The sequence below is a fragment of the Zonotrichia albicollis genome, chromosome 4 (assembly GCF_047830755.1).
Source record: "Zonotrichia albicollis isolate bZonAlb1 chromosome 4, bZonAlb1.hap1, whole genome shotgun sequence".
Taxonomy (NCBI): Eukaryota; Metazoa; Chordata; class Aves; order Passeriformes; family Passerellidae; genus Zonotrichia; species Zonotrichia albicollis.
The window spans coordinates 51974339-51988493 of NC_133822.1; the positions used below are offsets into that span (position 1 = coordinate 51974339).

General features: G+C 41.6%; 1 protein-coding gene across 3 annotated transcripts in view; it reads right to left on the reverse strand.

Moving 5' to 3' along the window:
- MON2 (MON2 homolog, regulator of endosome-to-Golgi trafficking) overlaps nt 1–8775 on the reverse strand; it is a 65688-nt gene extending 56913 nt beyond the window's left edge. For 2 of the 3 annotated variants that reach the window (XM_005480551.4, XM_005480549.4), the window contains exon 1: nt 8465–8775. In XM_005480551.4, the coding sequence (XP_005480608.1) occupies nt 8465–8575 (111 nt within the window). In that variant the 5' untranslated portion in view covers nt 8576–8775. The remainder of the gene's footprint in view (nt 1–8464) is intronic. The other variant, XM_074539807.1, reaches the window with a different exon arrangement.
- Nucleotides 8776–14155: the final 5380 nt, after the last annotated feature.

Consider the following 14155-nt stretch of genomic DNA (forward strand, 5'->3'; position numbering starts at 1 on the left):
TCACTTCCATATCTATTACATGAAATAAAAAGAGCAATTTTTTTCTATCCATGACTGTCTGCCTTTCCAACTGGGATACTAACCCTATATCCAACAGTTTAAATAAGAGGTCCTCCTGTCCAAAGCAGAGTTTCACTTTATTGTTATTCTGGCTTGCTGTGCAAAAGCACATTTTGGACCATTACTATACTGCTAAGCTATTGCTTAAAAAGAACACACAAAAAACTCCTCACTAAATCAGTCTCATGAAAGCACTCAAGGGTACCACATTTGTGTGAAAAATCCCTGTACTTGCCTCCTGTATTTTTATCTTCCTCCCCGTGAGTACAACCCCTACTTTGACACTTCTCTTTTATGTATACTCATTTTACATGTAATTTAAACTGGCAAAATGCCAGTCTTGATCTGACATTGCTGTGCACTCACAGGGGTTTATTACACTGAACAATTTATCATTTTGTTACAAAATTATCATAAATTCGGAAAAAAAAAAAAGCTTTAACAGATTTTATCATACACTTTCTTCTCCAGCTGAAGATTTAAGATATTGCAGTTTATATTTTTTCAAAAACACACAACCTTGTTCATTTCCAGCTTTAGTGCAACTATATTAGTTGCTCTCATATTCAGAGTGCTCATTCACACTTAACAGGAATGACTACTCCTCTGGCCAATTAATCTTCTGAAACTGTCAGTTTGCAGTACCAGTAGCCAATTCAGAATGCTGAAGGTTAACCATCAGTAATGCCAGGAGAATTGCCAGAGTTATCTGAAGTCTTCAGAGCTGCTGCCTCTGGAGCTGCCTCACTTGATGTGACCACAGAGATATTCAAATACACATACATACTACCACAAGTTTTCATTTGACAGTCAAAATACTACACCTCAGCTGGAAAGAGCATCACATACAAATTAACAGATCCAAACACAAGGCATAACATAAAACAACTCATTACCAAACTGCACTAATGTAGACAAAAAGGCAAAAGAGCTAACACCTGAAAGAGAAGAAACACAAGCCACATAGCAACAAATTTCTAAGTTCTTCTCTCTTCAACAGAGAGAGCAAGGATGTACCTCATATGTTGTACTGTATTCTGTATAAATTATATGGATACCTAAATAGTATGTATAATACATTATACGTGGTATCTCTCAGGATAAGGATATCTCTTAGGATACCCTTACACTACATAGGTACCTAATGTATATAACACCTTATATACATGTATATATCTAATGCATATAATATATTAGATACCTATGTAGCATGAGGATGTTCTGAGAGAGCCCATGTCCAGCATTAAGAGATTTCTGAGTGATCCATTCAAGTACCACACCACTGATTTTAAACCACTGAAACAGAGCACTTGCACTTGAAATGTAGTTACATACTTTTGATACAACAATTATCATTCTAGGTTAAAAATAAAACAACACCCTGTTTCAGAGCTTCAGGAGACATACACTTGAAGTTCAAACTAATGTTGCCTTCAGCTTCTCGAGCACAACAGACAGAACCAGGCAACTTTTGAGGATTTGCCACAAGTACTATATTCAGTCAGCAATGTCCATGACAGACACCTGGTAAAGGGAAACAACAGTTCACAGTTTAGGCACTAGTTGAGAACTGGAGTCACCAAGGATTTCCAACTTCTGCTGCAAGTTTCCTGTCTAATATACAAAAAGCCATGGGAGGCAGATGAGAATTAAATCAGACATTAGGATGCACAAATTTAAATATTTAGACTCCTGTTACAATGGAGATTGTCTCTCCTGAATACCCCTTAATTCTTAAAGCCTCTCCTTAAGCTAATTCAGCTGACCCACTAGCAGGGGCTCAATGCAGAGGTCTAAGCTCAGGCCTCTGTATCCAAGACAACTACACGCAGACACCAGAAGACCCAAGCCCTTCTGGACCAGAGGCTGGAAGTCAAGGAGGAAACATTATTGAATCTCAAGTGGCAATGTAGAACACCCAGTGTGTAGGTGTTCTGCACAATCAATGAAGCTCAGACACCCAACATCAGGCAACTTCATCCTGCACTGAAAAGTGTAACTTGGAAAGCAGAAAGACAGACCAATATAGTGAAAGTTTTACCAATTTTCTTCATTCATTACATTTCAAGGCAGTACATGATGAAGAAACTTGACCTGTGTGCCTTATGTGAATCACTTCAGAACATGTGACATTTCTATTCACAGACTAAAATGATCACATGAAACTTATGATTTACAATTGACCACGAAGCTTGGAACACTTCTGAATAGATGTTTTCCCCTGTAAGACTTTACTTTTAAAAACATAATTTTGAAAAAATACTACTGTATAAAGGTCAATATTAAATAAAAATCACTGCAAAATTAATGGACTCCAAACATGAAGCTAGCAGATGCAGCAAATGGTAAAGATCAGAAATTATTAAAAAAACTAAGAGATATTAGGGATTACTGGTTTCAAGTTACCAGCTCAGCTGTGGGCTGGCAACTCAAGAATGCTACAGAGTAATCTCCAGTCACATGCACAAAACACATGCTTTAGTGCAAGCTGGTTAAGTATGACAACATACATTTTACAGAGCATTGTTTCTCTATTTTGAAAAAACCATTAAAACACAGTCAAGTGAATACTCACTAAAAAAACCAACAAACAAACAAAATCCTCTAGTTTTCATCCTTTTAATGTTGTGAAGACCTGAAAATAAACCTGGAAAGTTCAGTGTAGGTTGAATTCCCTGTGGGCTATAGTGTCAGAATTACTTACACCACTTTATTCAAAAAATAAAGCAGGAAACCCAAAAACTTGGTTACTCCCACAGAAAATGGTTTATGTCTTCTTTCCTAGGATCATTTGGCTCATCCTTTTACCACTAAAGTAGCATGAATGCAGAGCACTCAGAAACTATTCAATGCTAGAAGTACATCAAGTGACTCAGATGCTCATATCACAAGACAGCTCAGCATGTAATTTCTTTCTTAGCCTTCTGCAGTATGTCTACTGCCCTATATTCAACAAAATTTCTGAAATATTATTACCATTACAGAACAAACAGCTAACAAATATTCACACATGTTTTAACTGTTCCTTCCAGTTGCATTAGGAGTCCTAATGACCACTTTGACATTATACACTAAATTAACTGATCTGTATCTTTTTAATGAGTGTTTACCTTTTGCAATACATCCTCATGTTTAGTTTCACACAGCTACCCAATGACATCAGAGGTTCTCTAAAAAGAACAAGCTTCCCAATTACATTAGCTTTAAAATGTGTTTGGCATATCATTCCTAAACAAGAATGATGTAACCCAGGGGACTGAACTGTCATGTATGTCACTCAATGCAAACAAGACTGGACTCTAAAGGAAGAAATGTAGAATAATGCTCGTCTTCACACAACACAACACACAGCCTCTCAGTAAGGGCAAATCCTATCTCTTGCCTCAGGCTAGTCCACACCACATCTACTGTAATTAAATAATTTAAAGTTTGCTTTGTCCAGAAGTCACTCAAATCCTCCCTTTTTAACTTTTATCCTATGAGCTTTGTAAGGCTACTTGCCTGCAAGAAGAGTTACTTATAAAGGAAGAAAAAATAAGTCTGCAAAATTGGATTCTATTCTTTTTCCCAGATACAGCAAATTACAATACCGTTTCAAAAAGGTATCTATGTGCCAAAGGTGCACAACTCAGTAAGTAGCTAAGTAAAAGCAATACTGCTCCTGCAAACAAGGATTGGGTAAAGAAACAGCACAGAGAGGCTACCAAAACCTTTCTTCCAAGAGACTCAAGAGAGCACTTCTACTGATCAAAATATTAAAAGCTAATTCTGTGATGCTCTTCCAGTGGAGGCAAGTTAAACACAACCTCTTTCCCAGCCCTATTACAGCAACAAACACCCTAAAACATACAGGCACCTGCAACCCATTACACAACTGCCAAGAAAAGGGCATGCCCTGGCCCAGGCCAAGCTGATCCTGCAGTAGTCCCTGTCTGCCCCAGCACTGCCAGCCCTCTGCCTTCCCCTCTCCTACCAGCAGAGATGTGCCTGAAACTGTGCAGGGGCTGGATAAAAGTTACTTTTGTTTGGTTGGTTGGTTGGGTTTTTTTGGTGGTATTTTTTTAAACTCACTTTGCTTTTACTGCTATTTAAAAGTCAAGAAAAGACCTGAGACAACACAGAGAATACAAGCCTCAAGAAAGTTGCAACTGCTTGATTGTATCTGTGTAAACAACAAGGATTTACATACAACTGGAATTCAGGCTGCAAGAAACTTCTGGGTATACTTATTTCTCATTTTAACTCCATTACTTCTGCCAATTATAAGTATTTCTAAGTTTTTAATGCAGTAGAATTATCTAACCAAATCATATGCAGTTTACTGAGCAGTATTTTCATTGTGTAATAAGAAACAGCAGATAAACCTATTTAGGACAGTAAACCATCTTCAATTTGGTGATAAGAGAAAATTCTTACTCCAGTTCACTAAGGAGAGGACCACAAGCTTTCCCCAAATGCAGCACTCAATAGCAAAACTCCAGTCACTAGCAGGTCAAAACAGTTTATAAAGCTCTGTGTGTGCAGCATGCAATTCAGCGCAGCATAAGCAGCACTGCAATACTCTCTAGGACAGAGCAAATCTCAGAGCCCACTGTATTAAAAATTATGTGTTAAAGATCAAGTAGTATTGTTTTCCAGGAGAAACACCAGATTATTTGAGATAACATCAACAGGACTGATGCCTCTACCAAAGACTGTTTCACCCTCTGTAATTTCAATCTCCAAAAGACAGTGTTTTATTTGCATTTTCCCTGAGAGCTTCTATCCCATCCATGGCTGGCATCTACTTTTCTAATTGGGCAACAGAAATACATGATGAAAATACAAACATATTTTCCAGCAATGTCATTTTTTGCATGTCTGCCAGTATAAACAGGTTTGGCATATCAGAGACATAGTCACCATATCCCTTCTTGGTCACAGTGTATAGCATTCATGCCTAGTACACTTCTGTAGTCACTGCTGATCTGAGGAAGTATCAAACATAAAAACATCCAGCAACAAAGAGAAACGGGCTTCAACTGTAATAGTAGCTGGTATTCTCCACACCCTTTAGAAAAATAAGTCTGTTATGTTATTTAAACCCCAAACTTTGTCAGCAATACAATTTCAGGTTCTTTCTGCAGCTCCTATTTATAAAGCCTTAAATGACATAACCTAGGAAAATCCTACTTTGGTATTATTTGTTAACATAGAGCACAGACAACATATGGATACTTTGGAGCCAACATCCTGTTATTTCTCAGTTAAAAGCTCTAAGGGGAAGGAAGTTGGCCATATTTGTGTCCAAGTTTAACAATGGGAGAAACTCACTAATTTCAACATTTCTTAACAGATTATTGAAGTCAGCAAAAACCTCAGACTCTACAGCTGTAAGTTACTGGACTTACAATTAGACAATTTTCACATGAACATGACCTACTAAGAAAACTTTAAAGACTCAGAGTAACAGAAAAAATGAAATTGAAGTCCTCAAAACATTGAAGAGTTCAAGTTACATTTTCAATAAGGTTTCATTAAGAACTCACTTCTGCTTTCTAACTGAGGATAAGATCTAGATCCCATGGTTCGTTGTCCCCTTCTCTTCTGCATACAAACCCCTCCCTCATCCTCCTCCTCCAAAATAACTCCACTAAACTTCTTCTGCTGTGTCATATACATGCCTGTTCAAAAAATCATTTAATATTGTTTTGGTGTCTCAGAACCTAAGAGATTCTGCACAATTTTGTAATAACATATGACTTAGAAAGGTGTTTAGAGAGTGAAAACTAAGCCCCTTTTAATAAAACAGGCTCTGTTTTTCTGATCATACAACTGGTCTAGATCCTTACAGTACTGGTTAAAGAATTTACTCAGGTTAATCATCTGAGCAACAACCAGAACTGAGAAGTACATTACTACTTTTATCACAGCAAACCCATCACCTAAATTCACTTTGTAGAATTTTAACACTATTAATATAAAAATAAACCAACAAAACCAGAAGAGACAATTAATTTTAGAAGTGGCTGAAGATAACAACTGTGAGCAAAATCTTTGACTATGTCAGACACTAGAAAGATGAGGAGAAAGAGTTTACCTTTACAAAGTACCGATCAAATCTAACAACTTTGATATACATCTCATAACTATTAATTTGGGACTAGGAGTTTTTTAATAGTTTTATCCCAGTATGGTAAGCTCATTAAGTGACATGAAAGCATACACACCAACTGCAATACAAACTCATAAATTACAACGCATGTGGGAGAGTTTAGTTACACTGCAAGTTAAAAAGTGAGCTGGTAAGAATATGTTTTCAAAAGCCAGTATTTAAACATGGTTTTAAAAAGTGGTGCTGTTTCAAGTCAGTAAGAAGAATATGCCATTCCTCTGATCATTCTAGCCAAATCTAATCACGATCAGACCAAAAGCATGCAATTAAAATATCTCCTTAAGCAGCTGGGATTTGACAAAAAAAGGACACCCATTTTCTTTAAAACTAGAACAAAAAAGGGCTTCCAGAAGTGAGGAAGTAAGATCGTTTCCTGCAACTGTACCATACATCCTACTGTAAGACTGCTTTCACCTCAGACTGTTTGTAAGAGCACACAACTCCCAGCAGAACTCCTCGCACCTCCTTATAAACATCTTCCTGTACTATTCCAATAAACCTATTTAAATCCCAAACAATTGTGGAAAAGTTTGTTAAGTTCTTTTAATGAAGAAAGCTATACAAATTGCTGTCAATTTAAAGTGAACAACACATAGGTTGAGCTTACACAAGAATATGATAAACGTGCTGAACAAGTATGAAGTACACACAGTAGTTACTATAATATTCCGCCATGGCAAACTTAATGAGGCATTACTAAAAATACTAGCTTATGAACGACACTGCCCAAGTCCTTTGGAGATCTCAAGGAAAATAAATGTTAACTCAGTGGGGAAACTTGTTCAGAGATGAAACAAGAGTCACACAGTAATACACAGAAGGGAGTGCAAGCAGCACTCCCAGCTCCCTTCAAACACACAGAAGTTTCTGTTCTACTGACTGCAGCTCTTTCTTATTTACATGTGACCACACACAATTCGTCAGGACTGATCGTAACTTTCTCTCGCTTTTCTGTGACCACACAAAATTTCACAAACGCACCAGCATTCCTCTGCCAACTAAAATAGTACACAACATTCTCAGCTACATTGTGTCACCTCATGTCTTTCAAAACAAGCACAGCCATTAGCTTCAATTCAGTTGTTAAAGTGTATATTACTTTGTACAACATTAAATGTGCTATCACTTAATTGGAACTTAAGTCACATAACACACGCAATGCCTTTCTCAGATGCTTCTGGGTCTGCATCTTAATCTGATCTAATTGTTTAATATTTTTCCTCCCGCTATTTCATAGAAAACTTTTTAAAATGGTAAGCAGCAAACTGCTGATAGGGAAAAAACTAAACTAACTGTATAAAAACAATGGAAAAACATATGGTTAAAAAGTATATTTTAGGTTAGCAAGAAAAATTCGGATTCCTCTTCAATTAAAATAATCCTGTTCACCGAGATTACTGAGGTCTCAGGCTGCACAGCATAAAGTCACGTTTCAAAACCAAAACACACAGTCCTACTGTAATGAGTATATTAAAGAGTTTCTTAAGAAGAGAGGAAAAAACAGTAACCCAAACTTCTGTGTCTCCCAAGCTTCCTCAGCTGTGCCCACACCGTTGGAAAGCCACACTGCCCCAGAACGACGCGGCAGCGATGACGAGCGACCGCCACAGCTGCCACCGGCAGTCACGGGTGTGCAATGCTGAGGAATAAGGCACCGGGCCGGGCACCACAGCCTTCCAGAGAGCGGCAAGGCACAGACCCGAGGGGAGACCTGCGGGGCCCCGGCTCCCCCGGCAGCCGCAGGGCCGGCCGGGGCTGAGCACGGCCCTCCTCGGCCGGAGCGCGCCCGGCGGGCTCCCCGCTCGCCCGGGGCGGACAAGCCCCAGCGCCGAGCTCGCCTCCGGTGTGTTCCGCTCGCTCCGTGGCGCCGAGACAGCCGAGCCGAACTTTGGGTTTCCCCCCAGGGCGCCGAGGGGCCGCCCCCGCTTCGCCCGCCGACAGCCGGTCTGTCCGCCAGCCCCCAGGGGCACAGCCCGGCCCACGGCCCCCGCCTCGGCAGCGCACTGACAACAGCAGCCACAGAACACGCGACAGGCACGGCCACATCTGGGCACGGCCACAGCTGGACACAGCCCGCGGCGGTGGAGGTCGGAGCTCACCGGGAACGGCACCGGCTGGGTACCAGAGCAGGGGCTCGCCGGCAGCACCGCTCCGGCCCGGCCCCGGGGCCATAGAGGCCCCTCCGGAACGACGTCCGCAGTCCGGCTCAGCCCAGCACAGCCCGGCCTGATTCGGCTCAGCGCCACTCACCTCCTTGACGGGGGGGAATTTTTTCCGGCACTCCAGGCTCAGGCCCCGCAGGTCCCCCTGCATGTTTTCCAGCAGCTTCTTCACGGCTTCGGGGCTGCTGGTCCCGGCCATGGCGCCGCCGGGCCGGCCCCGGGCCGGGCGCTGTTCCGAGCGGGCAGGGGCAGCGCCTGTCGCTCCGCGGCCCCGGCCGACACGTCTGCGCCCCGCACCGGAACCCTCCGGCCCGGCCGCGTCCCCTCCCCGCTCCGCGTCCCCCCCGCTCCCACAATCCCGGGCGCCGGCAGCTTCCGCACACACGGCCGGGGGCGGGGAGAGCGGCAGCCGCCGGCTGGGAGGGAGGAAGGCACGGAGGGAGGGACGGAGGCGGCACCCGGAGCCGTCCTGCCGGGCTGGGCCGGGCGCGGCCCGGGGAGCGGGGCTCTTTCCCCGGGGCCCTTTCCCCGCAGTGTCACTGGGTCGGCGTGAAGGGGCAGGAGAGGCGCTGGGACCTGGGCCGAGGGCCCGGAGCTGCGGAGGGGAGGGGACAAACTGCGGCGTTGGCGAAGGGTCACTGAGACAGGAGGTGGCGAAGCTCTCTGGGTTTCAGCAGCCGCCAGCCCCGCCGAGCTGCTGCAGGGATGTAGGGCTCGGTCCCCTCTGGCCAAGTCCGGCTCTTAGGAGCGTTTGATTTTAAAAAGCAAAAAGCGAGGTACACTGCTTTTCTTTAGAATCCTGAAATTCTTGCTTTCTTTCCAATGCGAGTGAGTGTGCTCTGAAACAGATTTCCCGGAGAGTTTGCGGAGTCTCCCTCGCTGGAGATTCAAGACCGTCTGGATACAATTCTGTGCAATGTGCTCTGGGGTGACCCTGCTTGAGCACGGAGATCAGACGAGGTGACCCAAAGTGGTCCTTTCCAGCCTTGCCCGTCGTTCTGTGGTTCTTCAGCAGGAGTGAAGCTTTGTGCCCTCCTCGGCTCTGTGGTCTCCTCTAAGCAAAGTGAGGGTGAACCCTTCACTGAGAAGCTTTGAGATAAACACAAGCAGGGAAAAAACGAGGGCATGTGGAATGGTTGGGTCCCAGGTACCTTCCATGTCACCAGCAGTGTCCCTCGGAATTCCATACCAGTAATTTTTAACCCATTTCTAAAGCTGGCTCCTGAACAACTCGAACACACTCTTCAGTATCTGTTACTTGTAATGCAGGGGAGCTTAGGCCTGATGGTTGCCTGGGAGCTTCCTTCTGGAGGATACCATTCATCATTCACCATAATAATGAACATTTCACAAAGATTTTGGTATCTGCAATAATAATTTTTCCATATTCTTGGTACTGCAAATGCTGTACTGTGCTGGCTGCCCACATGTTATGCAGCATGGTTCTGTTCTCCATCTATAAACTCAGGGAGTTAGGAAACATCCACGAGTTTTGACATGCTGCAGTTTTCCAACCTGAGAGTCTTGAAAGAAAAATTATGAAGAAGCCAAATGAAGGACAAATTTTAACTGCCATTTGATTTAAAAAATTTTAAGTAACAGCTTTTCTTTAGACTTTCCTGAAAGTCTTCACTCTTACTCAGACAATGTTCTAATATATTGGGGTTTTTGTCTTGTAATGAAAAAGTAAAAATGTTTCATTAATTTGAGCATCCCTACTTGTATGTTGAGTTCATTTACTGGGAGAACCATTGCAAATGATAGAGTAAACAGGCTCCTACTGGCACAGCATTGACTGTACCTGTATAGATAAATCTTTAGGGGCGCTTTCTGAAGCAAAGAGTGCAGTCTTGTTTTCTGAGTAATTTGTTATTTTAAGATCTTTATTTTTGTATTGTTTTCAATATACTGGCTGTTAGCTTGGCAGTACTGGATACATGGATGTGAGTTTTTAAAACTATGTGTAATGCTGCTGCAATTGAATTAGATAGTTAAGCTTTATGTGCCTTCAGACAAGGAATTAGGGTTTCACCCCCTGTGTCCAGTAAAATCAAACATGATTCTATAGCACTGTTATACTTTCAAAGTGCATTGGTTTGTTTATTCTCAAAAGCTTTGATGTTTCTATGCTTACTGAAAAAAAACCCCCAGCAACTAAAGCGCAAGACTGTTGTCTTTAGTAGAATGATTTATGTCCTTAATCAATAAGCATTTTCCTAAGGATTTTCCCATCTTAATGCATCTGTTCGGGGCTTCAGGCCTGATGCAATTCACAGACCAGTCCAAATACCTTAATAAGAAACATGGATGATTAGCTAGGAGAATGAATAATTAATTATTGACTATGCACATGTATTTCTTAGGTAAGCTTTAATGATTTACTTCCTTTTTGTTGTTCGGATTTTTCCACAGATTTACTGTATAGTAAGCCATGGACACATTGATATTCCCTGAATCTACTTGTCTGCTTGTTTGTACACTTGATATCACTTACATTGATCACACATATCTTTTCAACTACCAGCTTAACACTCAGTCTGCTCAGCATTGCCAGCCAAATACTGCCAGATTGTTCAGGAGTTTGGAAATGCATCTTACACTTTGTAGAATTCTTACAGTTATAGAATTGAAAACTCCTCTGAATCTGCTGAATACAAGAACTGGGAACATGTGCCTGAATCTCAGACATGTCATAAGGTCATCTTTCTCACCATTTTGATGTATGCTTTTTGTAAATGCAGATTTATCAGTTAATCTAAATCAGTGCAGGTAAACTGTTTAAACTAGCCAGGATCCTTTTAAGATACACTGACTTGATTGAGAATGTGACTTCTGCAGTTGCATTTCATTGCAATAGATTCTATTGCATGCAGTCCTAACCCTCAGCAGAAGTGCTTACCAGTCTTTTGTACACTGAAATACCCTGGTTACAGTTCAAGTCACTTTTGACTCAAAAGGTGGTGCAGTGTTTGTGGACATCTCTGAGGGCACATTTTTGACCAGCAAGTTAAGAATGCTCGTTAGCTGTTAGGCTGACTTAATTGGGAATAGTACATTGCCTGCATCTCAGGCTTATCTCTCAGCTTTTAAGCTAACTTTGTATTGCACTGCAATTACTATGTTGTGGTTTGCTTTGTTATTAAATTATATGTTATTTTCTGATGGACAGTGGGTGATTGAAATAATTCCCTGTAGCTTTATGGCCCTAATTAGCAACAAAAATGCTCATGAGACTTATTGTGACTCATTAAGTTAGCTCATGTTCATTCCAAATGATGTGCATCAGTCCTTTTAATTGGATTAAACATTGGCTGTATTAATTTCAGGTGTTTAGTCCTAGTTATAGCCCATCCTGGCAGATGTATGCAGATGCAGACTTTGTATATGAGAACAGGGTTCTGTCATCATGCTGTACAGAGGCAAAATTATCAGATTTCATTCACTGTGGCAATGAATTGGTTTCATCGTTATGGGAAGAGTTGTGATTTTCCTCTGAGTTCACTTTACCTACCCTCCTGTATACTTCTGTGAGTGATATGAATCTGTCAGTAGTTACAGTACTCAACTAACTTCAGGATATGAAAAAACAGTTGTGGAAAAGCAAAGGTGTTTGCAGATGTCTCTGGTGATTTTTTGTACTGCAGAGTTAAGAATCACAATGGAGAAAATTTTGTCTCAGATTGAGCATAGATACTGATATCAAAAGACAAAGTTAAATTTTAAATTAAAAGACAGTGAGAGATGGATTAATACTAAATATGTCCTGTAGCCTTTTATAAAAGCTATGCATTGTATTGGTCTGTGTAAGCATAAAGAAGATCTTTACCATGTGAACACTTCAGTAGCTCCTTAAATTACAGACCAGAGAAGCAGGCCAGGAGAGTACTTGTTGTGACACAAGCGGGTTAAAAGAAGTAATAAACTTCTAGAATATAGTATTCTTCAGGGGTTTTTTATGGAATAGAAGTTAAGTCCTTGTTCCTTTAGGATATGGCTGTGCAAAGAAATTAGATCTACCAGCAGACTGAAAAGTATGTTTTCCAGTGTCAACTGCTCACTAATTTAGCCTGTGTTCCTTTCTGCATAGGCATGAGCTTATGGTACCCATTTTGTTTGTATGTTTACAGCTAATGCACATTTTATTTCATTTGGTCAACTGAAAAAGCAATCCCAGCTGCTCTCTGGGATCATCTTCTTTGCCATTAGCAAACTAAATTGGTAATGATGTCATGTTTTGTTTAAGGTCACTCGCAGCCCTGTTAAGCAACCATGCCCAAGATGTCAGACCTATGATGTGTACTAGGTACTCAGCAGTGATTTCCTGTTGAGTGCAGAACTCCAGAGCCTGCACACAAATCTCTTGACCAGAGGCTTAGATGTTTCCAAGACTCTCATGCAACCAGCCAGCAAAGCTGTTTTTCCAAGTTTTCCTGCTTGAATCTTGTCCAAACAGATTTTCAAAGCAGTGGAGTTTTTGTTGTTGTTGTTCTTTTTTAATTGGCCTTTTGCATGCTGGTAATTGAATCAGCTGAACCTGGTAACACCTTTTGTGAGAAAGAACTGCTGTCCAGTGCTTGAATTAATTTATTGCTGTGTTTGAGCTGGCAATGTAACAACAGACCAATAGAGACACAATAATCACAAAATTTAATCAGCATCTCCCATGCTTTAGGACTTTCCAGCTCACACAGAAAGTATGTGGCTGGCCTGGGAAACAAGCATTACTCTGTGTTTAAACTGAATTTGTCTTTCATTCCCTTACACAAATAACAGAATTAATATCTGTTCATCTCTGATTTTTCCCTGTATGATGTGTAATGCAGCCCATTCATGATACAATTTTTTTCTGTCAAGTGTAGAAAAAAGAGAAATAGAGGTGGAGATGCTACTTGATTTACACAGAAAAGCCCAACACTGACCATCCTTACCACCTTAACAATCTGTCTCCTCACACCAGTGCATGGATGAGCTCTTGGCAACCTGCTGGCTAGAGCATAGGAAATTCCAGGTCTGAATACTCACTGTTCCACCTGAGAGCCAAGCCCTGGAGCTACTGAACAGGTCATTAAGTGGGATATAAAACTTGTTCAGCCAGTCTGAAACCTTATTTCCCTTTGACAGCATAGTCATCAGTAGATTCCTATGGCTGTTTATTTCTAAGGGCCTTGCTTCCCTGCTTCAGTCATAACTAACTAAACTATGCCATGATCTAAGAACATTTGATAAACAACTGAATTATAAAATTAGAAGTTAATGTAGTAAGTATTGATAGATTCTTTACCTAATGGCTCTTACTCCTGACCCACTCAGCCACACTGTCATGGGTGATACAAATGTCTGGTGGGCTTGAATATCTTAGTTTGTTGGAGGCAAGATGACAGAAAGCCAGAACCAGCCTTACCAACAGTAGAATTTCAAAGAAATTGACACTTCATTGTGCTGTGATGAGCAGCTGAGGGAGCTGGGGTTCCTTAGCCTGGAGGAGGCTCAGGGGTCACTCACTCTCTGCAGCTACCTGAAAGGAGGCTTTAGCCAGGTGGGCGTCAGCCTCTTCTCCCAGCAGCTTGTGACAGGATGACAGGACATAGTCTTAAGCTGTGCCAGGGGAAGTTTAGGTTGGACATCAGGAAGAATTTCTTCACAGAAAGGCTGATTAGACATTGCAATGGGCTGCTCAAAGAGGTAATGCAGTCACTGTCCCTGATGGTGCTTAGGGAAAGACTGGACAAGGCATTTAATGCCATGATCCAGTTGATATGGTGCTGTTCAATTAGAGGTC